The sequence below is a fragment of the Rhinichthys klamathensis genome, unplaced genomic scaffold, assembly GCF_029890125.1.
Source record: "Rhinichthys klamathensis goyatoka isolate OS25496 unplaced genomic scaffold, OSU_Roscu_1.1 h1tg000254l_1, whole genome shotgun sequence".
NCBI lineage: Eukaryota > Metazoa > Chordata > Actinopteri > Cypriniformes > Leuciscidae > Rhinichthys > Rhinichthys klamathensis.
Window position 1 is genome coordinate 847,550 of NW_026606776.1, and position 26,664 is coordinate 874,213.

General features: G+C 38.0%; 2 protein-coding genes across 3 annotated transcripts in view; one reads left to right on the plus strand and one right to left on the minus strand.

Moving 5' to 3' along the window:
• Positions 1-15,596, minus strand: part of ccdc85al (coiled-coil domain containing 85A, like) — a 30,133-nt gene extending 14,537 nt beyond the window's left edge. The window contains exons 1-2 of one of the 2 annotated variants that reach the window (XM_056266948.1): positions 14,928-15,596; positions 13,053-14,052 (exon numbers count right to left, since the gene is read on the minus strand). In XM_056266948.1, coding sequence (XP_056122923.1) covers positions 13,053-14,052; positions 14,928-15,158 — 1,231 coding nt within the window. In that variant the 5' untranslated portion in view covers positions 15,159-15,596. The remainder of the gene's footprint in view (positions 1-13,052; positions 14,053-14,927) is intronic. The other variant, XM_056266949.1, reaches the window with a different exon arrangement.
• A 1,296-nt stretch (positions 15,597-16,892) lies between these two features.
• Positions 16,893-26,377, plus strand: sec23b (SEC23 homolog B, coat complex II component). The gene is made up of 19 exons (XM_056266867.1): positions 16,893-17,048; positions 18,285-18,519; positions 19,094-19,151; positions 19,265-19,351; positions 19,953-20,189; positions 20,303-20,385; positions 20,503-20,647; positions 21,694-21,852; positions 21,972-22,087; positions 22,216-22,339; positions 22,691-22,771; positions 22,880-22,969; positions 23,078-23,184; positions 23,499-23,652; positions 23,798-23,875; positions 24,425-24,586; positions 24,682-24,768; positions 25,638-25,859; positions 25,952-26,377. Exons 2-19 carry the CDS (start codon positions 18,299-18,301, stop codon positions 26,039-26,041), a joined length of 2,301 nt encoding a protein of 766 aa, XP_056122842.1. The 5' UTR covers positions 16,893-17,048; positions 18,285-18,298; the 3' UTR covers positions 26,042-26,377.
• The last annotated feature ends 287 nt before the right edge of the window (positions 26,378-26,664 follow it).

Genomic DNA, 26,664 nt, shown 5'->3' on the forward strand with positions numbered 1-26,664 from the left:
CCGGAGCGATTTCAAAATGGCGGCTGCGTGAAATCAGCGTACAGACTATCCTCTCAAAGAAATCAGAACAGATTTCACAATTGACCACAGACCACAGGTTGAAAGTGGGCGAAAGAGACGGATTAAAATAGCATGTATTAAAATAAACAGGAATGTGTCTCCCTCGTCTACTTGTGATCTGATCGACCAAAACGCATCTTAATACCAGGTGTAAACAGAGCCTTAGGCCGTGTGTCCACCAAAGCGTTTTTAGCCAGCTGAAAATGCTAGACGCTCTGCTGAAAACGCCTAGCTGTGGGCGTTTGAGAACGTTTTGGCAGCACAGTGTTTTTTCCGTTGAGACGTTTCGTTGCTATGATACAGAATATCCGCAGCACAGTTTCTTGTAACTGAATTCGCAGATAATTTGTTTCATACTAAAAATTAATTTTTCATCCATTTTGTTCGGTTAGCTCTGCTGGTTGATGTCGTTGTACAGAAAGAATGTTGTGACAGTTGGTCGATGTGGTATTAGTCCCGCCCCTCCTCCACTGTGATTGGACGGCTGGGTAAAAAGTGACAGTATTGAGCGCTGCGTTTTATCCAAAGTTGAACATTTTTCAACTCTCGACGTCCAGTAAAAAACGCCCGGCGCTCGGTGCTTCAGTGTGAAAAAAACGCTCGGCGCCTCGTTACGCTCATGGCATTAAAAAAACGCGGCGCTTCCATTGAAAACAATTGAAAACATACACCAGGCGCGTGAAAAAACGCTTTGGTGGACGTACGGCCTTAGATCAGTCATTTGAAATGTGGCAGGAGATCCAAATCTCTTGTTGTATACTACCGTTAACATTAACAATCATTATTCAAGGCTATACATTATAATAATTGTCTAAGCATAAGTTTAGCTCTTGAGCTTGAATATTGAAATTGCATTGTGTAGGCTTTTATAATGTCACCGTGCTTCTTGGCTGGTAGCTTACAACATTCAATTTGCCCTGAAAGCTCATGGTCAGATATTTATGCCATGTGGGGCGACTCAGATCAGTCAGATATACAGTCTATCCTGAGAGACGAGGTGCGACGGTCAAGATATGTGATTTCATATTTGTGCAGGTTCAAAACTTGTGTCAAGATGAATATCTCCTTCTTTTTCTCCTATATCTATAACAGACACACACACACACACACACAGACTTACACATTTCCATCATCGTAAAACAGGGATTACAGGAGAATGTCCTATATTTTCAGAGATCATGGGAACGATTAAGCTCTGACATGGGAGGAGGCCAAAAAATGCTCTTATCGATGAGAAGGAGAAGATCTTGCTCTCCTCTGAATTGTTTGGAAGTAATAAAAAAATAGTTATAAATAGATGCAGGAGTCTGTAAACATTGGCGTTATGTAAATGTTCACATTTCTTTCCCATGATCACCACTGTCACACAAGGACATCTGCCTGCATCATATTTGTAATTCCAAGTAGTTTAATACTTGCCTAAACAAACACAGATGTTGTCTTTTATGTTGTCAGTTTATTATTTTCACACATCTGCACTATAGTTGTAGATTCTGGACTATAATAATACAGCTCATCCAATTATTTTTAATACCCTACCATGCATAAAATGTCTTGCTACCTAAATATATCATTGAAATAATCACCTCTCTGACAGCCTTGGGTTTTGTTTACACTGCAGAGGAAACGTGATTTTTATTTCATTTTTTTCGTCTTTAATCTGATTTCGTAGACTAAAAACTGAAAGTTAAATGTTGCCAGATCCGATTTTTTTAATTCACTTTTGCTCGCATGTCCATATTTGTTGTGACAGTAACGATGCAAATGCGCATTCACCATTCGTAAGACTTGAGCAATAGATCATGCAAAAAACAAAAAGCACGCAGCATTTTAATGAAGTCTTCTTCTTCCTCTGCAAATAAAAAATCAACTTAAATCTCATTTTAGTCTGAAAATAAAAAAGACTGAATAAAGAAATAGACTCTGTAACCAGCCAAAAAGAAAAAGAAATAGATTCAGGGCACCTGCAAAATACTAGCCAATCAGAAATGCTCTCTGGCTGTCAATCATTTTGTCTGTTCGGGTTTGCTGATGGCGTGCGGTTCAACAGCTTCCAGAACCTTTAACACACTAATATGCTGTCATACTGTATCATCCAAACAAAGAATACCCACAATGCCCCTCAGAGCATGCTAACTGAAGGTCATCGCCTAATGAAGCTCACTGCACATTTGTGCATGACAGTGTTAACCCATATCCCTTCAGGCAGAGTCATGCTCAGCTCAGCCGCTTCACACGGATGCGGGATCCATGGTAGCGCAGAGTTCGTTGTCTTAATCCCACACATAGCTTATTACACAAAATCAAAAGCATTAATTCATTCTTTCTTGATTCTGCATTGTGCTTGTCATAAAATATTGTCAAGCTTTTTAAAAAGACCATTTAAACTCACTGAAATGTTATTAAATATGTTGCACTGTTTGGGAAACCTGTTAGAAAACAGTTATTTTTGCAATTACATTTAGTAATGCTAGTGCAAAAATAAAATGCAAAGCAGGGTTTTTATTTTATTTTATTTTTTTTTATTTTTTATTTTTGAAATGCACAATCCTCACACAAAGCCATGACTCAACACTCTAAGCTGAGCTCGCCATGAAAATCCATTAGGGGACCCGTGACTAAGAGCTCACTGTAATATTCTTTCTTGGGGAAATGAAAATACTCAAATATGGCGCACAGGGCAAGAATTATAGGACATTTTCTCACTTCAGATCCTGTTTTTGTTCAGTTCATCTGCTTAAACCCTGCCACCTAAATGTAAGCCGATTCCTCTATAGCATTTTGTGCACCGGTCAAACACTGCTAAGGGGACAAGGAGGCCACATATCATTCAATAAATTTCATGTGATCAGTTCCTTATTTAGATTTTTTTCCCAGTATTACATATTTTTATCACATTTATTACATATTTGTAACTTATATTTCTGTTGAACACAGATGATTTGTTATTGCCTGTTTTTTTTTAGTAACTGAGTCCCAAAATATAATAAATAAATACATTTTAAATCAAATAAATATATACATAAATATATATATATATATATATATATATATAAAATATGTATATACTGTAATTTGTTAAAGAGTGTAAACTAACATTTTATTAAAATAACATAACATAAAAATTCAAATGTCTCCTTTAGTATACAATACTTTTGTTACTAACATAAAATGATAAAAAAATAAAAAAAAATAAAAAAATAAAAAAAATACATATATACAGTAATTTGTTAAAAGTGCAACCTTCCTAAATCTTATTAAACTTTTCTAAAATTGTATTATAATAAAATAATATACAATTAAAATTAAAACGTGGGCTTAAGTACAAGACTTTTGTAAGTGTAAATCTTACTAAATTAAAATAAATAAAATGCATATATATATATATAGCCTAGTAATTTGTTAAAAACTGTAAACTAAAAAAAAAATGTAAAACTAAAATTTTATTAAAATAAAATAACAAAAAACTCAAATGTAGCCTTCAGTCATACACATATACAGTAAAAAAGTGTAAACTTTATGAAAATAAAATAAAATAAAATAAAATGGAATAAAAACTAAAGGCTTCGGTATACAAGACTTTTGTTAGTGTACATTTTACTCTTTAAAGCTTTATTAAAATAAAATTTTAAAAAAATTATAAAAAAATGTAAGCTTCAGTTAACAAGACTTTTTTAGAGTGTAAATTAATAATAAAATAAAATGAAAACTGATTCAGCAGGACACCTGTAAGACTGTTAATGGAAGTAGGGGAAAGGTATTTGCCTTCTGTACATGGGGAGGTAAACACTGAGAAAGTCGTCAGCTTCAGGGCTAAATTTAGAGCTGGAGTCAGAGGGGGGTATCTCCCAAGGTCACGGAGAAGCACACACAACAGCATTCATGCTCACACTAACACACACCTACACACATCAATTGAGATACAGGTCTGCCTAAACCACAGGCTTCCCTGGGGACTGGAGAGTTTGAGTCTGAAGAGGTCTGACTTCTGTATTATCTGGAAATAGCTTCTTTTTTTTCAGAAGTTGTGTAATGGCCGCTTTGTCTCCTCTTTAAAACCCTTATCTGTGGTATTAAGGTCTCAGATTTGCCATGGTTTAAACTGAAGTGAAACCTGAGAAAGAAATCTCACATGCTCAAGAGTTTCAAAAGTTCCACTGGGTTTTTAAGAAAAGAAGCGTAGACCAGAATGTTTAATGTGATTTAACATGCTAAAAAATAGAAAATAATAGGTTTATGAGAGAAGTAACAACGTCTGATTTAAGAACAAATTCAGGATCTTTTTGTTAAACGAGTTAATTTTGTTCATAAAATTCGTCTTAAGAATAAAGGTTCTGTATTGGCATCTATCATTTTATGAAGAATCTTTAACATCCATTCTTTTATAGTGTAAAAAAAGGTTCTTTAGATTTAGAAATGTTCTTCACACAAAGACAGAAATGGTTCTTTTAAGAATTGTTCAGCAAAAGGTTATTTAGACCCCAAAATGGTTCTTCTATGGTTGTGAAAAATCCCCTTTTGGAACTTTTTTCTAAGAGTGTAACCATGATTTGGTTAATGAGTTTACTGACTCAATGAAGGGTAAGATTATCAGTAAAATTCAACCTTCTGTCACACTCACACAATGCTACTGTATGGCTTTACAAGACCTGGAATATAGTTGATGAGTCACATGGACTACTTTTACATTTTTATAGTGCTTTAATGTCCATTAGAAGTTTGAAAGCTCCAGTCCCTATTCATTATAATTGGATGGAAACGCTTGGCATTATTAAAAATGTCTTGTTCCACAGAGGAAACAGGACATTCAGGTTTGGCAAGGCATGTTGGTGAGTAAATGATGACGGAAGTTTCATTTTTGGGTGAACTAATCATTTAACCTTGCACTGTTAAAAAAAAACACTTTGGTCCATCCATCTGCTCACAGTGCGGGGTCAGCAAAACATACAAATCTGAGCCAAGAGATAAACAGAGAATAGAGCGCCCATTTTTCTCTGCTTATACAACAATGCCCTCATTTTAGTGTTTAGTGACGTGGACATACTTGTCAAGACGCGTTTTCTTCAGCATAAAGCTGGATATTGACAGACATCGCCAGATCAGTGTAGCCACATACTGTTCTGCCTCTATGAAAACAGCTTTCATGTGAAATCCAAAACCACATTTCCGGCATGAGCTGACAGCATTAGCTACTGTACAACGTGATTCCCATGCAAAATGAAGCCTCCCTGAAAGAAAGAAAAAACCAGCAGCACGATGGTATTAAGATTAGTTTTGAGGAAGTCAAGAGGTGCTTGTTTTCATGCAGGATTTCAGCCAAATATGCAGAGGGATTGTATTGTGACGCTGTTATTTAGATGCTCGTTTATCTGAACTTGTGTTGACTAAAGCACTGTGAGGTTTATAATCATGTGATTTGGCTTTTTGAATAAGAGCCACATGCTAAGAAAGCAGAAAAATAATAATTCTCTGAAAACCTCTTACAGGATTATCCAGAGCTTCAACATCATACATCCCTAGTCTACATCTACGCACAAGTTTAATTCCCACAACAAATACAAGTTGTAGTGACTGCTAACACACTGCAACACACTCAATTTGAATGGATTTTTTTAATAGCTTAACAATGCTGTCAGCCGGCCGGTAACCATTTCCATTATGCCGGTCTGCAAAATAGACAACCAAAGCTCTTATGTCACGTTTTGTTATATAATTGTGGTTAAACTGTGATATAACTGTGATATAACTCAAAAGTTCAGTTTATTCACTTCAGCTACCACTGAGTTAATAAATAAATAAATAACATTGGCTGCCTGGGCACTGCAACAGTAACTGCTGACAATGCTGATAGATTCTCTATAAAAGCGGTCACTGACAGGGCACTTCAACAAATACAGATGTCAGAACAGTATTCTTGTTATCTACCCTTACAAAAAAGAGGTTTATTCAAGTGTGCAATTAGTATATTTCTTTTGCACTAAAAATAAGAAAGTATACTTTGTCTACTTTTTCTCAGAAATATACTTGAAATTGCACTTACTGTGTGACAAAAAGGTCTACGTACTTGTACTCAATCATTTGATCGAGATATACTTAAAAGTAAAATTAAGTATAAGTACAGTTGGCTTGTAGTTCTGTTTAATATTTTGATTTGATTGAGTTGCCTATTAAAAACTTTTTTCACATAGTTTTAGATACAGCATTATAAACTTACATTGTTTGAAAAAAAAATATTTATAAATAAAACAGATATGTTCCTGATTCTAAGTATATGAATTTTTGTGAAGGCTAGTCCACTTAGTGTACATAGCAATTTACATTTTTTTAATTTGCTACAAATACTCTTTCACCGCCATTGACTGAATTTTCGAGATGGTCCTCACTGCAGAACATGAAATCCACGGGGAGGAGTCGGATCCAGATCCAACTCCTCCCACCTTACATATACCTAAACCTACCCATCTCCGCCCCCTGATCCCTAAACACACCCCTAATCCCTAAACCCACCCCTAATCCTACCCATCTCCACCCCTTGGATCTTGATCCGACTCCTCCCCGTGGATCTTATGTACTGCATTGAGGTGCTACTGGAATTTTCCGGCTATCCATGTTTTCACTGTTATATGGTAGGGGACGCTATTACGCATCTTTGGAAACAGTACAGAATCTCCCGATCAAAATACAGGCGAAGAAGAAGCGGAAACAAGTGATATGCCTTGTCCAAATCATAGATATCCATAATAAAGGCTAGATGTCTTACGGCGGAGTCTCTATCGTCATCACTGTCGGCCATCTTGTCACAGGCAAGCTTTCTGGCGGGCTCTGTGGTGCCTGATGTAAGATGAGTGATCAGCACGAACACAAATACTCTTATCTCGTTGAAATCTTGATGGATTTACAAACGGTTTGGTTTCTTACAAACGTTATTAACGTGGCTATAATTCTGGATGATTATTTATTTATACACTTATTATTCATAAGTATGTAGTGTCATAACTACATCTCTGACGTTTATAAGAAGCCAAACTGTTTGAAAATCGGTAGAAAATTGAGCAAGTTATGGTTATTTAAAAAGTACATGCACCATTAAAACACAATGTTACGAGTGAGCGAGCTGCCTGTGACAAGATGGCCGCCAGGTGCGGACGTCGACCTCCATTGGCCAGCAGCGCGGACGAGACATCTAGCCTTTATTATGGATATCTATGGTCCAAATACCCACGCTTGCGGCCTTTGCACTTGACCACTTGTCTACTTGCATGACGTATTTTCTCTATTTGGCCCGAGTGTTCAAGTAGGCGTAAAAGACTGCAAGTGTGTGTAGAACTTTTGATTCCTCGATGGGACACACTTATAGTCTTGCAAAAAATGCAAGTGTTATAGAGCTTTTATTTATTATATTTCCAATACTTTGCATTTAAAAAAAAACTTCTACATGTCTGTTCAGTCGCTATGTAACTATCAGAAGACACACATTTAAAATTCTGGTGCTTCTAATTAAGTGATAAAAACAGTTGAAAATGTTGTACAAAATAGGTCTACACATCCCATACTCATCTTTGCACCAATAAAATGTGCAACACTTTATGTTTTTACTACCAAATTATATGTATCTAATTAATTTAAATAATAGTGGAATGTTTTCCTCGACATCTCGTGATTTCGGGGCACATGATTTCCCGAACATAATGCATGATGGGATACGCTTAGCCTCGAAAAGTATGCATTACACCTAGAAAAAAATGTTTTTAAAATGGAAAGAGTTAAAGTACAATTAAAGGTATATTTCAAGTATTAAAAAAAATAATACCTAAATAGGAACATAGCAGTATACTTAAAGTGCAAAAATTAAAATGGGGGTGGGGTGGTGTGGCGCAGTGGATAAGAAACATGCCTTTGGTGTGAGAGACCTGGGTTCGAATCCACTGTGAGACACCAATGTGTCCCTGAGCAAGACACTTAACCGCTAATTGCTCCAGAGGCGTGCGACCTCTGAAATATAGCAATTGTAAGTCGCTTTGGATAAAAGCGTCAGCTAAATGTAAATGTAAATGTATAGTAAACAACCCGTATGGTCACTTGTAGTATAGTTGCAGTACAAACGAAAAAAACTTATAGTTGTGTACTAAAAATGTTTACTACTGGTACACTTAAAGTATAGGGTACTTAAAGGTGCTATATGGAACTTTTCTTCTAAAATGAATCCTTTTTTTATTGCCTGTGTGTGAAAGGGTTGTAATCACACATTACAATGATCCACTTGTCGGGTTTTGCTATTACCTCTGAAGGCCAGTATTCCTATTTCTATGTGAAGTCTCCGGGTCGGATTTTCTGCGAAATCCATCGGATGTGACGTGCACACGCGCTCCCGAGCCTCTTATATACAGTCTATGCGACGGCACTGCAGCTGACGACATGGAGTCTGATAACACCAAACACTCCTGCCTCCAGCACAACACAGACTCCAACACAAAAATATTTTTTTTAAAAATTAAAAAAAGTTATCCGCTGAAGCTCGTCAGGCCAAACGTGAATCGGATTGACGGACGAAAACACGGATCAACATCGGCAGAGCGTTTGAATTATGGAGAGACCTCCGCTATTTTTATTGTGATAAATTACAAGTTTTCAGATATGCTGAAATAAATAATCGTAAACTGTAATGAAATAGCAAGATAAACTACAACATGAAATGAATACAAAAGACTGTTCCAGGATAACAAAAAGTAGGTGCTTTAGGATGTAACTTTTATTTTATGTACTAGATCTACTGTCTAACGTCACTCATCCCACTACTATCATATTGTTTATAATACACATTTCCAGACACGTTCAGTACAGTAATGTTACTTCCTACGATCTTACTGTTACACTGAAATTGTTCAGTCTAGTTCACTAACCGTTTTCGTTATCATATTATACATTCACCTATGTTGACATTGCTGATTGTGAAAGATACACAAATAGTTAGTGAAATGCCTTATGCTAGATAACACCACAAATGTAACGTTATCATGGTACGAGCAGCATGGAGCATTAGTTCAACGTCAAGCTGATAAAAGTAGCCTATTATTGTAACGTTGCCGTGGGAGATTACATGAGTTTCCAGCATGATGTGTGATGCTTTCTCCGATGTGTTGAAAGTCTCAGTGTGGCCGGTACCATGAGTGCTCGCTCTTGTGTTCGAGCACACGCAAGAGCACGAGCGCTCTTGTAAAAATTGGTTGCAATCTGGAACATCACCCATAGAGGCCGCTAAAAAATACATATAGCACCTTTAAAAGTATACTTTTATACACTAAAAAGTGGGCCTATTTAGTTCCAAGTAGTACTGAAACAGTACACTTGCAAGTATACTTTAAGTACATTGATATTAGTATACTTACTACATAAAGTATACTTAAAATATACTTGAACTTTACTTAAGTATATTTATTTTTGCATGGGTAGGCAATAAACGGTAACACTTTACAATAATAGTACATGAATAATCATGTACTAATACCTGAATGAATAATTATGAACTAATGATGAGTTAAGACATGTACTAATGAGGAAGTAACCCAACATGAGTCATATGAATTCCTGCATGAATATACCATCTTAACTACACGTTAGTACATGCTTGTTAATTAATGCATTAATTAACATTTCGGGGTAAACTAAATCAAAATTACTCTAGAAAATGGACACATTCTGTGGCCCAAAAGAAGAGCAAGAACCCTAACTGACTAACATCCAACTGCATTATGATATAAAGACAGTAAACCAATCCATAAAATAAGCACATAAATAACCATCACCTGTGCTAACAGTGATTTTAATTTTGAAAATTGCATCTATTAATAAATGTGTTAGTGTAGGTATTTCACTATTGATGGCAGCAGTGGAATCACTTAAAACAGAATGAGATTAAATTGTTTTTAATGATGAATGCATCATTACATCATTGTGTGTTCAAAGGTTAAATGTAAACATTGCAAGACATCTAGTCATTCACTGATGTTTGTGACAGTTGCTGGTGTCAAATTTATGAACAATTTTACATTGTGCCCTTTTAGTACATCTCTCTTCTGATCTAGAACATGTTTGATTTAGTTTACCCCGAAATTTTAATTAATGCATTAATTAACAAGCATGTACTAACGTGTAGTGAAGATGGTATATTCATGCAGGAATTCATATGACTCATGTCGTAGTTAAGGTTAGTTCCTCATTAGTACATGTCTTAACTCATCATTAGTTCATAGTAAAGTAATTATTAATTCAGGTATTAGTACATGATTATTCATGTACTATTATTGTAAACTGTTACCTAATAAACACAGATGCTAAATTAGACTGATTTTCTATAAAGGGATAGTTCAATTAAAAAATGATGTTACTCATCCTCATGTCATTTCAAACTTGTAGGCCTATGCATTTCTTTCATTTGTGAAACAAAATAAGATATTTTGTAGAACATTAGGGTCCAAACTACATTGGAATCCATTGACTTTCACTGTATGGACAAAAAAATAGCATTTTTTCATGTCCTACAGACGGTTTGAAATGACATGATGGTGAGTAAATGTTGATAGAGTTTAATTTTTGTGGTAAAATATCCCTTGAAAACATTACTTTACACATACTCAATTATAGTTAATCAAAACCACAGAGCATTTCAGAGCAGCATTAGGGTTGTCCTGGGGAAGATAGGGATGATCTGGATGTGTACGGGGTCAGTGGACAATGGTTTTCCCTTTGGGACCAACACCAGAACAGGCTGTGACAGTGACAAATGTCTACAGCAGCATTAAGACACAGGACAGTACTGAAACCACAGCATCCGACAACAACAGTCATCTTGTTAGCAATTACCTTTCATTGTTAGCGCTTAGCTGAAAGGAATTCTTATGGTTCTTTGCAATTTGTAAAGCTAATATCTTTCAACGACTATTATTGATTAAATTTTGACCTTGTCAAGTGACAGAATGCTATTTCTTCATCAGGGAGGTTCCATCTTAAAACATAACAAATAAATCTCATCTGTAAAGATGAGGGAAGCTAATTCGACAACGTAAAGAGTCCGCTAAAGAAGTTATTTGGTATTTTGAGTTATTTAAATTAGGACATCCTTCTGATCTTGCGTGGTTCTTATTTCATCTTAAGGGGGCATTTCTTGAAGGTAATGAATGCAAAGTGAGTCACATATTTCACCTTGAGGTGAGTGTTTTATGGGTGGTGTGAACTATAGACTACTCAGCATGTTCTCCTGTAGAAATCGTTATCTGCAGCTGTGGGATATGCACATAGCTGTCTAAAGCCTTTGATTTGCACCATTTCTTATAAACTAAGTTATATGCATTTGTGTGTGTGTGTGTGTTTTTAATCATGTGGGATTTTGTACAGTCAGTAGCCTAAATCTTTCATCCCATAACGATTTCGTAAAGAACTTCCGTAAAGCAGCAAAAAGACAAGACATTAGCTGTCTGAATATGCCTACTACCTTAGTACACGAAAAACAGTACAGCATAGTGAGTCCGATTGTCCAAATATATAGTATTTTAAAAAAAGTAGGTGAAAAGTACCCGGACGGTCACATGAAAAAACCAACATGGATGTAGTACATCATTCATTCATACTACACATATTCATACTATATAGAACATACTTTTGTAACAGTCGCAAAGTAAGTTCAAAGTAAGACTGTATGCGATTTCAGACACATCATTTAGCTTTTTAGCATTTTAATAGCCTATATTATTTTTCTATGTGTGCTTAGGTGTTTGTGTTAGTTATAAAAAAGCACCATAGTAGCCTATTAGCAAGATCTTTGTGATGTTTTTTGCTAATGCTAATGCTAATGATGCTTTTAGGACATAAACCATGGTAATTATCATGCTAATCACATGCTATAGAATATTTTTGTATACTATAGGGCTAGGTGTTTGTAACTTTCCACAGAAATGTGCATCAGAAATTAGGCAAAATAGGGCATTGTATGAAAGGGGAAGTCTAACACACTGTGCCCACTTGCTTTGGTTTTATTCTCAATCATACCAGGCATAGGTCTGGTGTCTTTGTAAAAAATAATTAACCCTATTTTAAGTTGGATGGGTTAATGGCAATCTGACTGTGGGTGGCAGGCTAGTCTGAAGGAAACTACCTCAACAACAGCAACAGGTGACAAAAAAAGTGTTCTTTTGATTTTATGTGTCTTATGCCTACTTCATGTGCTATATCGGTATTATCATAAACACAAGTTTCCTAGTGAGAAATCAAGTCATATTTATATTGGGAATCTCAGAGATCATTTTTATATAAGTTTCAGAGTTGGGTGAGCCATAAACTTTAAACTTTAAAAAATAGCAGAGGAGAGACCCATTGCTAGTGACTGTTAAATTTGATTTATATATATATACTTTCCTACATCTAAATTGCTTTCTCTTTCAATTACAGTCATGTGTACTGATGTATATTCATAATATTCTATTTTACAAGTGCTTGATTAAACTCTACAGGACATGCAGTGTCCCTCCAGAAGCAGGACTGGACAATCCTGATCAAGATACGGGGAATGTTTAGATGGTTCCCAACAAAAGGAATTTTATTTACATTTTATTTATCTTCTCTACATTTTTGGCTTTAATAAGATTTCCCCAAGAATTAGGCAAGAATCAACCTGCCATCCTCCATGATTCCTATTCTTTTCGACAATAAAGCAATTGAACGTGATGAACTCATAATAAAGACTTCAGAAGTGAGAAGTAGGAAATTTCTAACAGCACATGAAGGCAGCATAACGTGCACATGCTTTGATCGGATCTCGTAATGCTCTATGTTTCTCGTTATGCCATTTATCGGAACATATAATATTTTACTTATTGGCAAATACTAAGCTGGGTGAAAATAGGATAAAGATAGAAAAGGATAAATATGTATCAGGCATAACTGCACACCTTCAATGTCATTTAATTTCATATATGTGTCATTTTGCAAGTCAGACCCACCATTCACACCATTGTAAAGGCTCCGATGATGTGGCGACAGCTCGTCTCCTGCCAGTCTACGTGGTGACGTCTCTCTACCAGGGCTGCCGAACTTCCCATGCTCAGGGCTCATGCTGTACTGGTGCCTCAGCATCTCTGGACTACTTCCTCCCAGCTTGCTTTTGTCATGGAGGAACTCTGACGTTCCTAGCAGCATATGTCTAGACTCTGGACTCCCAGGCCCACCTCCTAAGCTTCCCCTGTGCCTCTGAATGTAGAGCTCGGGACTCATGGGCTGCCCTGGAGCCAGATGGTGCTTCGGATGAGTCTCCGGACTCCGGTGGCCCAGAGATCGACCGTACTTTTCTGGACTTAGCCCTCTAATCAGCCGATGGTCAGGCACAGATATGGAGCCACAGCGAGGTCGGCAGGGCTGGGGCAGAATGAAGGGATACTCCAGGCTGGTGCTTCTGTGTCGGACAGGAGGGTCAGGGCTGGAGATCTCCCCGCGATCTCCTTCCCCTCTCTTCCCAAGGCGAGACTTCTGGAGATCCGGGCTTTTATTCCCAGTTCCTCCGCTAGACGGTGGCTGTGGCTGCTTATGGTGTGGATGTTCGGAGCTGTCGGCACTTCCTGCGCTAGAAGTGCTGCTTCCATCCCCAACGTCCCGCAGCAAGCCAGGTACCAGGAGCCCACTCTGGCTGTCAATGGAATTGCGACATCCAGTGGACCCCGCCCCACCTTGGACTCCTTCCCCTCCGCTGCCACCTTTGTCTTCGTCTATCAGCAGACAAAGTTCCCTCAGCTCCAGGTTCTCCCGAATGACCTCCTCCTGCTTGTGCTCTAGTTCTGTCAGCTTCTGAAGGTACAGCGCCACATCCTTACGCATGACGCTGGCACTGAAGCGGCCCAGACGCTGCCACTCGCGCGACACTCGCTTGCCCTTCTGCCGGTCATCGTCCAGGAAACAGCACAGGTCTCGCAGTTCCCGATTGTCATCCTGCAGCTTCTGGTTTACCTCCTTCAGCATTAGAGGGAACACAAAAAAATGTTTTTACAGAGAGTTTTTACATAAAACGTTTTGATTTAAAGACAAAGAATAAAAGATATGGACATTTTGAGACCACACAAACTCTGATTTAATCATTAATTATGAGACTTAAGTTTGGAAGTGTGGTTGAAAGGGTTTGTTCAAAAAAAGTCCATCATTCATCTAAGATAGAACAGTCTAAAGGTATGATCTTATTACGTGCCACATTTGCCAAACATCTGCCTGAGTTCAATTAAAGCAATAGTTCACCCGACACACATGAGAAGCAATGGCATTTTTTGCATGAGTGATGATTGAACTTGATGAGCTAAGATTTCAGAGCTTCAAAATATTTGTAGTGAATGACAACTAAGATATGGCTTCAAAATATAGCGCAAGAGTTGTTTGGACTATTATTCTGGAGCTTGACATGTGGTCACTTTAAGAATTGCCATTGTATGGAATAAAGCTGAATAAATCCTTTTAAAAATTAACATTTGTGTTTCACAGAAAAATAACAGCATATTGAAAAGACAGCTTGATCATATAGCCTAATGAAAGTTTTTTTTTTTTTTTTTTTTTTTTATCTGTTCCAAGATTTAAAAGATACATTCTTGGTTTATTTTATGCATCATTCATAGTTAAAAAGGCTCACACACAACAGGTACAGCTCAAATAACGAAAATATAATTCTTGTCTGGCTGAGAAGTTTTTAATTGCTTCGCTTGATTTTTGCAAAGTTGTTTTAATCAGAAGTTATGCATACGGCACGAAAATATTCAAGGCGTTATTCCTACAGGAAGAATGATGTTTCTGGCGCATCCTCATGAGCGCAGGTGTGCTCCAGACACCCATGATCTGCTCACCTTCAGCCCCCGGATCTCGTTCAGATGCAGCTGGAGGCTGCGGTTCACCTCACGAATCAGATTACTGTGATCCAGGATGACGCTAATTTTATGGGCTTCAGACCTTCGGAGTCGCTGCACCAGCTCCTCTTTGCTCCATTGGAGGAGCTCTTCATCCGTGAGGTTGGTGATTTCTTCTGCTGGACTTTCTGACGCCTTAGATCCAGGCTGTGCTTGTAGAGATTGCTCCATCAGAAGAGGTGAGCTGCTACTGGTACCAGGTGCTGATCAAATATTAATGAGGCAGGCTGTTAGGAGGAGTCAGGGAGACAGAGGACGCATCGTGGAGTGATGCCCGTATCCGATGCCCTTAGAGTGGGAGTCGCCTCGACTTTTCCCAAAGCAACAGCTGATGCAGCTGACGAGGAGAAGAAAGGCGGCGGCATACAGAACAAGTCCGCGCGGATTATTCAGCATCGACTCCTATTCATAGTTCTTGTAAGTTTAGAAAAGTGACGGTATAGGATAGCAGGGGAGATGTGGGTGTTTTCAGGCGGCCCGATGCGCTCGCCTCCGTCTGCCTCTGCGCGCTTCACCATCCTCATGGAGAGACGGCAGCATCCTCAGCCTGAGCTCCGGAGAAATGAGCGTGACTGCAGCGACTCTCTCTCTCTCTCTCTCTCTCTCTCTCTCTCTCTCTCTCTCTCTCTCTCTCTCTCTCTCTCTCTCTCTCTCTCTACTCTCTCTAACACACACACACACACACACACACACACACACACACACACTGTGCTTGTGTCGTCCATGTTTGTGTGTGTGTGTGTGTGTGTGCGCGTGTTGTGAGGTGATGCTGTTGTGAAAGTTGCATTTAAGATTGTATCTATGCGCCATCTATGGACACATTGAGGTACTACACATGAATAATTTAAATTAAGTTATGTTCGATTATACAGCTCTACTGTCTACCTTCTTGTATATTTGGATGTAAACCTTTTAGATTGTAGTTACTTTTTCTGCATTCAGTGCACTCTATAAAATAATTATGTGGCTGTATATCACAATAATAAACTTTGCTTAGCCTACCTTAATAAAATCTCTGGATTACTTAAGTGATTATTTGAGTTGTTGGACATACCAAAATATGTGGATTCAAGTTCAATTCAAGTTCACAGTATTCATAAATATTAGCTTTTAAATGGTTTTCTCAAATATTTGAATTGCCTTAACTATTAAGTTTTATTTGTCATGTTACCAAATTTAGCTATTCCTCAACTTAATTTTACATTTACCCAATTCGATGTATATTTGAGTGATTTCACAGCTTTAAAATGTACTGAATATTTTTAAGTGTAAAAATGTTTCACAAAAAATTGAGAACATCATAGTTTCAGTTTTTAAAGTGCGTTTTCAAAGCTGATTTGTGTGCATTTTTCATTAAAAACCCCCTTCATATTGTCTACACTTGCCTCTGAGACATATAGAAAATATAGAATCAGCCTACTTAATAATATTATAATATTAATTATATCGACTGACAGATTCAGTGACATTTTTCCCCTTGACCTAATGTTTTACTCTGAATAAAACCATATTAAATTACACATTACACAAGATTATTTGTACAGTGGCTTTATCTTTGTACACTTTTAAAACAATAAAATTAGGCACATCTAATTAAAATGCACTCATTTACATATTACATGAATCCATCGATATTAATAAACAGATTTCAGTACTAAATGCTATTTTTATAATATAATATAATATAATATAATATAACATAATATAATATAATAAATATATTGCGTAGCCCTTTTTATTTCTTGGCATGGAAAGAATGCGAGAAATGTGTGGTCACGCACAGGTGTTTACGCAAAACTAATTTGCATCCTACGCTGCATCTACGCATCTACGCACAGAAATTCGACACTGCGGCGTAACGTTTTCTTGACGTCAGACGGAAGCAGCCAATCGTTGCGCACCGAGTGTGTAGTAACACGTCACTCTTCTGAGCTCCAGGAACACCGGCCGGGGGCGAATCCTGCACGACGAAGTCATTTTCACTTGTCAATGGTGGTGTGATCACGATTATTATATATTATTTATTACAGCCTGGATTCAAAATCCTCATTGATTAAAAAGGTACGTCTATTTCTGTGTTTTGGGAATGAAATGGGGCCCGGTGATGTGTTAGATGTAAATCGCAGACCCCGGATTAGGTCAACGGAAGTCAGTTATGTTTGTGTGTTAACCGGTTACACGGATGTAACGTTATTTAGCAGTGTGTTTCGACAATAATGTTAAGGACAATCTATTTTTAAATGATATTTCTGGTGTATATCTTGCTTTTCTCCTGATTTCATTTGAATGTGGTGTAATGAAAGTGTGATGGAATAATCTAGCGCGAGTTGAATAGCCACTAAAATGTCATGCAGATGTTTTTATTTACTAAAATATATAACGTTACTATTGTAAAATATTAACACCAATGCAATACATTTAAGAACCTTCAATCAGTTGTTATTAATGTGTCAACTTTGCTGACCATTAACAGTTTGTTGTACTCATTCAGTATTTTATCCTAGTAGTTTTTTCTTATTTTGTGATTTCTGTCATGCACATCATGTCTAGTGTCATGGAACAGTGAGTTCTTGCCTGTCTGGAAACTCTATCATTGTGTAACAAAACAGTCAATACTGGTATTGGACCATGATTTAGCATTTCCAGGGATCCCTCTGGTTTAGGGTTATCAGAGGTTAAAGTCTTCTCTAATACTTTGTTATGTGTCTAGTCAGCAAACCTGTGGCTTGAGTTGAGTACGTACTCAGAAACCAAATGTTTAAAAGCTGTCACTAGGGCAGTACCCTTTCAAAAGTTACACCTTTGTACCTTATTTACCCCTAGGCCTACATACTAGTAACCTAAATAGTACACCAGTACCTTTTGAAAGAGGGCTGCCCTAGTGACAACTTTTGTACATTTTTGTCTGAGAGTGTAGGTATTCTAGGACAGGTGTGTGTTAAAAATAGCATCTGGTTTTGCTCCTCAAAACATCTACGCAGATCTCTGATCAACAACTTCTTATTGACGTTTGGGGTTTGGCGTAGATATTAACCACTCTAGCCAAGTGGCTTTGTTCAAAGATGACAGTTGCGTGAAAGAATTCCTTCAGTCAGAACGAATATAAAAGAATGCAATGTCCGTTCACATTGCTGACATGGGCGAAATAGTACTTGTCACTCAGGTATTTGCTTTTAATTTTACCCTCTGCTATCCTACTCGTCCAGTTTGGAGACACAACCCATTAGGTGTGGTTTAGGGTTAAAAAGACTTCTCTGCTCACTGTTTGTTCATTTCGCTCTTTCTGGTCGTTCGCAGTTGTTCACACTGTCATGGCGACCTACCAAGAGTTCATCCAACAGAACGAGGATCGTGATGGAATACGCTGCAGCTGGAACCTCTGGCCTTCCAGCCGCCTGGAGGCCACACGGCTTGTGGTTCCTGTGTCCTGCCTTTACACTCCTCTCAAAGAGAGACCGGACCTGCCTCCCGTCCAGTACGAGCCCGTACTGTGCAGCCGGGCCAATTGCAAAGCCGTACTCAACCCACTCTGGTAAGGACTGAATCACTTTTCCAAGCAGTGTTGAGTTCTGTTTGTTTGTACAGTGTGTGGCCATTATAGATAAATAATATGATGACATTTCATTATGATATCTGAATGACTAATTAGTTGGTGGACTGGAATTAAGCTTACAGTCAGCAAAAGAACAGTTCATTCTGTCTTTTTAATTGAACGTTGGTGTCTTTTATCATATTGTTGTTGCCGTCAATTTGTAACCACAATAAAGCACAACACAACATTTGTATTTTGGTTTTGATTGTTTTTAATTTAGGGTTAGTAAAATAGTGCTTTGCTTAAGTGGAGATTTGGTCCTTTCCTATAGTTTTCTGCAGACTTGCTAATCACATTATTCCAGAGCTTTTTAAAATGTTATCTATAAAGAGTTATTTACTCACATTGTCATTGTGTATGTTAATTGGGTCAGGTTAATGAACTGCTAATTGTTGCTTTTAACTGCTGTGAATGAAGGAAGACTATTGTTTCTCTTCATGTGCTAATGACTCGCTTATGAAAGGGTTCGTCTTAGACAACTTTAGCCCATTTAACACTTGATTTCTTTTTGTAGTCAAGTGGACTTCAGAGCCAAGATATGGGCCTGCAACTTCTGCTTCCAGAGAAACTCTGTAAGAATACATTACTGAATAAACTCATTTTCATTCTTGGCTTTGGTCCATGTGATTCTCTAGCATCAGTCACACTTGTCACTGCAAGTAAATATTCATCTGTTTCTTCACAGTTTCCTCCATCGTACGCAGGCATTTCAGAAGTGAACCAGCCCGCAGAACTAATGCCTCAGTTCTCCACCATTGAGTACATAGTGCAGGTAAATTTACATTTACTCTGTTTACTCTGTAGTGTACATAGACATTGTACTGTACAAACATATAGACTAGCTACAACTCCTTTAGCTCACAGACAGATGCTTGTTAAAAGCCACGTTGTCATTCTGTGTGATGATGCTATCAGTGAATTTAAATAAGTGACCCATTTTAAAAAATGTAAAACTTTCTCTTATTTAAGTTTAAAAGTTATACGTGTTCTTCCTGTCAATATAAACATACCGTTCCAAAGTAAGATGTTTTAAATGTTTTTGAAGGAAGTCTCCTATTCTCACTGATTTTTTTTTTCAGTATTCTTTGATTAATAGAAAGTTCAAAAGAAAAGCATTTATGTCAAATAGAAATCTTTCGTAGCAATAAAAATGCCTTTACTGTCACTTTTCATCAATTGAATTCGTCCTTGCTGAATAAAAGTATTAATTTAATTTTAAAAAGTCTCACTGAGCCTTGAATACTGTATTTATTCATACGAGTAATATAACAAAATAAATATCAATAAATTAACTTAAATAACGATATAAGATTTTTTGTAATTATTGCAAGTATTGTCGTCACCATTATGTAACCTGATGTATTTCTCTTCAGCGTGGACTTCCAACCCCTCTCATCTTCCTGTATGTGGTGGACACATGCCTGGAGGAGGAAGACCTCCAGGCCCTAAAAGAATCCCTACAGATGTCTCTGAGTCTCTTGCCCCCCAACGCCCTGGTGGGTCTCATCACCTTTGGCCGTATGGTTCAGGTCCATGAGCTCAGCTGTGAAGGTATTGCCAAGAGCTTCGTCTTCCGCGGCACAAAGGAGCTTTCACCCAAACAGATACAGGTCAGTGATCTTTCTTTATTGTGTTTGATTTACCATTCCTAAAAAAGCCAACAAGAGAGGGTATAAATCCAGAGTTTTCAGTGAAATGAATCAGGTGCGTCATGTGTTTGCAGGAGATGCTGGGACTGATGAAACCAGCCACCTCTGGACAGCAAGGCAAACCACTAGCCCCCCATGATGCTGCTGCTTCCTGCAGGTATGAGATTATCAACATTTTACCTTGTGAAATCGTCACTCTCTCCAGCATGCATGAAAACGATTTACATGAAGGCAGTTTGCTCATTTTCTATTTTCTTTGCACCTGGTTGTTTAGATTTCTGCAGCCTGTGCAAGCAGTGGACATGAACCTGACCGACCTGCTTGGGGAGTTGCAGAGAGACCCTTGGCCTGTTCCTCAGGGGAAGAGACCTCTGCGTTCCACAGGCATCGCCCTTTCCATTGCTATTGGACTATTGGAGGTACAGCCTGCACATTATTCGTTTAAAAATCTCATCTTGTATGGTATAATAAAATCTGTATTTGACCGAAAAAGGATTGAGAGAATGTAAAAATGTGGAAAGCTCTGGAAACACTTAGTTTAGGTGATGATATTCTGAAATGCATCTTCACTGAACTAACATTCACTACTGTGTGGGAGAGATTTCCTGCAGAGAATTTTTTTTCCCCTTACATTGTAACTGTGGTCTCGCTGTGAGTTGTCAGTAATGCTGGCTGTGAGATTCAAGGTCCACTTCAGCTGTCATGTCATATCAGAACAGTTGTACCTAGTACTCAACCCAATCATTATTCTTACATAACTCTCAAGATAAGATTCAGACTCAGACTACCAACTGCACTCTTGGGTTTGTTTGATAATAAATCTCGCATGAGTGATTTAACTTCAGCATGCATTGTTCCCCCCTTTAAAAGACGACAATAATGTTTGAAAATGTTTAGACTGGAATACATACACTGTGAAAATTAATTGAAACCATTTAGAGTGTGTTTACCCTTGGCATGTTAGGTTCGATTAAAACAAACTCTGGTGCGATTGCTCTGTTAGTGCGGTTTATTTGAATGAGTGTGAACACTGTCATCCGAACCTTGGTGTGCGGACAGAGAGTCATGAGGACTGAGGAATTCCTGCCACTATTTTGACTCCTTTACGCATTGTATAAACTCTTCACGAGTTTTCAGCTGGTAGAAAGACCATCATATGTACACACACACACAAAGAGCACATTAAGCCGAACACACAGCATTGGTTTGGATGTTCGATGAGTCCCGTCGTAAAATATATCTCATAAAAGCTGTTTTTTGTTTCCGATCTTTACGTTCTGTGTTAAAAATGACAGTGTGAACGCTAAGCGAACCTAGACTAAATGTATAATTTTCTCTTTTTTTTGGTCTGGTCCAAAAGGACCAATAGAATTGATCTACAAGTGTGAATATAGATTCAGTTTTGAACAAATTAAATACAAGTTTGCAGTTCATTCATTTTCTCTCTCTATCATTCTGCTCGTAGGGAACTTTTCCTAACACAGGAGCCCGTGTGATGCTGTTCACTGGTGGCCCCCCAACACAGGGGCCCGGCATGGTGGTGGGAGATGAACTGAAGACCCCCATCCGCTCCTGGCACGACATCCAAAAAGACAACGCTCGCCATCTAAAGAAGGCCACTAAGGTGATTGCAGACTTTAATTAAAGGATCTGGTGATAGAATGTTTATGGATAACCGGAAATATAAAAAGTACGTTTCATTCCTCAAAAGCTAAATAAGAATTTCTGTTAACTTCTATTTAGTATTACGAGACTCTGTCTAACCGCGCAGCTGTAAACGGACACAGCGTCGATATCTACGCCTGTGCGCTGGATCAGACGGGACTGCTAGAGATGAAATGTCTTTCCAACCTCACAGGGTGAGCATTGATTGAAGATTTTTGAGTTTAATCATTTTACACGTCATTTAAACAGATTATTTCTTTAATGCCGAACAATTCTAGTGAAATGTAATGTATGGCTGAAATGATTTCTTGTTTTGTTTTAGGGGCCACATTGTCATGGGCGATTCCTTCAATACGTCTCTGTTCAAGCAGACATTCCAAAGAGTCTTCAGCAAAGACTACAACGGAGAGTTCCGCATGGCGTTTGGCGGTACTTTGGAAGTGAAGGTAACATAAAGTTGGCCTTAAACCTCTGTTTAGAAGTTTTGGGGTCTGTTAGAATTTTTTTTTCTAGAAAAAATTCATACTTCTAATCAGCCAGGATGCATTAAATTGATCCAAAGTGACAGTAAAGACATTATAATGTTACAAAAATGACATTTTAAAATATTTTAAATTGTAATAATATTTCACAATATTACTGTTATTACTGATCAAATCAATGCAGCCTTGGTGAGCATAAGAGACTTCTTTCAAAAAGTCTTGCCGACCCCAAACTTTTGAACAGTAATGTAAGCTATTAAGTAATGCTCCCTTGTTTAACCAACCTCTTAAACCCATTTGCCTTTTCCTTATCAGACCTCAAGAGAGCTGAAGGTATCGGGTGCGATCGGGCCATGTGTGTCCCTGAACTCCAAAGGACCCTGTGTTTCAGACAATGTAAGTCACAAGAATTTATGCAGAAGCGCTTATGCTAGTTTTGCAATGGATTCCAATAAGACTTCACCCATGTATACACATATGTGAAAATGTCTCCTTTTTTTGCAGGAAATGGGCGTCGGAGGAACGTGTCAGTGGAAGATTTGCAGTCTTACGCCTGCCACCACCCTGGCCATGTACTTTGAAGTGGTAAATCAGGTATGTTATCATCTAATTAGCTAGCTGTTCTATTGTATGTGCACTTGGGTGTGAAGGCTTATGTTTACATTGATGTTAAAATAACATTGGTATGTTATATTTTTATAGCACAACGCCCCTGTTCCTCAGGGTGGAAGAGGAGCTGTTCAGTTTGTCACACAGTACCAGCACTCAAACACACAGCGGCGGATCCGTGTCACCACCATTGCTAGGAAGTGAGTCTGGGTTTCAGCTTACAACCTCATGAAATTCTGATATCAGTCGATATCGTGTTGAAGTCATTGACTCGGTTGTTCCTTTTCATTCATAAGATCGTTTCTTTTGATGTTGATATAAACGTTTGATGTGGCCTTCAAGTTATCTACAGTCTACATATCTCATGTTTCCATTTGTGTTTGCTGTTGCTCAAAATAGACTTAATGCGTGTAGTTTTACTCCTGAATAGCTCTTCTGTAGCCCAAATTCTTGAGTGTTCAATTTGTGCGTCATTTGTTCTCGACAAACCGGTTCTTTCTGTTGTCACACCTAGTTGGGCTGACGCACAGTCCCAGATCCAGCACATCGAGTCGTCATTTGATCAGGAAGCCTCAGCCGTTCTTATGGCCCGGCTCGGTGTTTTCAGGGCGGAGTCGGAGGAGGGGCCTGACGTTCTCCGCTGGCTGGACAGGCAGCTCATTCGCTTGGTGAGTATCACAGCTATTCAGAAGGAAATGTAGGTCAATGCCTCCATTCATAAGCGGCGATATGACAAATCGTTTAGCCGTTATTATAATTCTGAATGTAAAAGTTGCTTCACACTCAAGTTTTGTGTTTGATGTTTGGTTTCAGTGTCAGAAGTTTGGCCAGTTCAGTAAAGATGATCCGAACTCCTTCAAACTGTCTGAATCTCTCTCACTCTACCCACAGGTAAAACATTGACTCCTTCAGTTAAACTCTTACGTAATAGAGCTTAAAAAGTCAGTTTGTTTAAGGTTCAGATGTCATAAATATCTTAAATGGTATAACAAAAATCTTTATTATCATTTTGAGAATGGGAAAAAAAAGGTGATGGTTTAAATAAATGTTAGCATTGCATGTTCAAAGTCAAAATGCGGCATAAGTTTGCAATCAATTGGATACCGTTATGCCAAGCGATTGCTTACTGTTGATGAAATGTGATTGTTGTAGGAGTGCATATTTTAGCAATATTGACCGACCTCTAATTTGTATGTATTGATATAATAGTACAAAAACCAATTTCAGGACATATGTATATTGAAGAAAACATGACTTGTGTGTTTTAAACTTGCAGTTACCCTGTTTTGCAGTTCAATGTGTGCCTGTTTAATTAAGTTAAATACATGATCTAATTTTATTTGTGCAGGTCTTAAAAGGGTGTTGAGTTTGATTTTTAAAAACTCTGTTTGGGGAATATCACATTTCTGATATTAAAAGTTGTTGGTTTTCTCTTGACAGTTCATGTTCCACTTGAGGAGATCCCCGTTCCTGCAGGTGTTCAATAACAGTCCGGACGAGTCGTCCTACTACAGGCATCATTTTGTGCGTCAGGATCTGACACAGTCGCTGATAATGATACAGCCCATCCTCTACTCGTACTCTTTCTACGGTCCTCCAGAGGTGATTATAAATCCATCCCTGCAATGTTATGGAGCAGAAGGAATGGAGCAATGCAGTTCAGCTTATACTCATCCTGTGTTTGTTTGGTTTTGTAGCCTGTTCTTCTGGACAGCAGCAGCATCCTTCCTGATCGCATTCTGTTGATGGACACCTTCTTCCAGTTGGTGATTTACCATGGAGAGGTACAAATGCTTGAAATGCTTGAATAATATCAAAACTCTTTAGATAAGGATTTCTTTAAAAAATCAGTGCCAAAAAACTGAGCTAATTGCAGTGCATTGACGTTTTGGGCAGATTCTAAAGTAGCATGTATCCAGGAATGCAAACCTCATTTCCTGTTGGAAGTGCACGCATGATGCCTAAAAATGCTTTACTTTAGCAAGTAAAAGGCCATTCAGTATCATTCCAAAAACGTCCACCTTTAGGTCGTGGTACATGAGTCTTTTTTCTGTGAAGTCTTTTATTTTTATAAAGTAAACATACGAATAACTTATATTGTTAGTAGTATTTCAAGATGAACACTCACTGGACTGAAGCAACTTAGGTTTACTTGATTATCCATGCATCATTTTTAGGAAACACCATGTTACAATGTGATAAAATATGATACATCAGGCTTTAGAGGAACGTTTATCTGTTCATCTCTCAATCATCATTTTATTGCATTGCTTTATAACTTTTGCCCCCATAATAAAAACTACAGAGCTTTGAACATAAAACTAAGCATTTAAATCTTATATTAATAACGGATATTATTGGGAGATATAGGGTGGCAACTGATATTTATATGTATTTTACGTCAGTAGCCGCTATACTGTTATAAAGATCTCTCATTGATTTACTTTATAAGCAGAATCAGAATTTCGTCTTTGGCTTTTTGGCTGTATAAATCAGCAACTGCACCAAATTACGTATTTTTGCTCAGTTTGGGGCTCTGAATAATTTTTTATTTTTTTTTCAAGTATGTGCTCCATATTCTGCTATATCATACTATATGAGCCTGATATAAAATTGGTTCAGTTTAGTGATGGTGTCATTGTCATCTTCACAGACTATTGCTCAGTGGAGGAAGGCTGGATACCAGGAGATGCCAGAGTATGAGAACTTCAAGCAGCTTCTTCAAGCTCCTCTGGACGACGCTCAGGAGATCTTGCAGACGCGCTTCCCAATGCCCAGATACGTCGACACCGAGCACGGAGGTTCACAGGCCCGCTTCCTCCTCTCTAAAGTCAACCCGTCCCAGACACACAACAACCTCTACGCCTGGGGCCAGGTACACACCCTTTCATGTGCTTCTCTTAGATGCTTGAAATGAATGGCCTTTCAAGAATGCATGACCTCTAATATTACGAATCTTTCTTGCAGGAGTCCGGAGCACCAATCCTCACAGATGACGTTAGTCTGCAAGTTTTCATGGACCATCTCAAGAAACTGGCTGTTTCGAGTTCAGCTTAAACTTTCTCAATAAAGGATGTACATTTAGATTGGAGAAGAACTTTTGAACCAATTATCTGGAGAAACTTCCATATCCAACCCTGACACAACAAAATGCATCTCCATGTTTGTTTACGAGGTCCTCCAGAAAAACGGTTGTTAGATGTTTTCTAATTCTCATCTACTCAAGTAGTTATTATCATGTTTGTTTGCTTATTTAATTAATTTAGTTTGGCTTTTGTCTAACAGGAAGTGTTACGTTTCATTTGTTCCCCTGTAACGTCTGATTTCCCAAAGAGAGTATGTCTTCTGTCATCATGTTGCTTGTTGCTCTTTCCCATGCATGTTCAGACTGAAATTTCTCCTCGTTCGTTTGTTCTTTTCTTTTTTTTTGTATTGCACATATCTACAGTCTTCTCACTCTCATGAACTGTACCTGTCATCTGCTCACGTGCAGGGAGAAACAGTGTTATTTAGTCCTGTTCCTCCAGTTCTGTAATTAAATGAATGTTGTATGTAAAGAATTTAAATGTGAATTGTGACCCACATTCCCGTTTTTCTTTGATCAACAATTATGAACTAATGCTATGCATAATATTTATAGTAAGAATCTCTTTTAGGTTTATTTCATTTCAAAAGATAAA

Bases quoted from the DNA above. Each gene is read 5' to 3' on its own strand.
- sec23b (XM_056266867.1), top strand. From the start codon at position 18,299: ATGGCGACCTACCAAGAGTTCATCCAACAGAACGAGGATCGTGATGGA. The intron at 22,088-22,215 runs GTGAGCATTGAT...GTTTTGTTTTAG, and splicing joins TGTCTTTCCAACCTCACAGG to GGGCCACATTGTCATGGGCG. The intron at 22,340-22,690 runs GTAACATAAAGT...TTTCCTTATCAG, and splicing joins GCGGTACTTTGGAAGTGAAG to ACCTCAAGAGAGCTGAAGGT.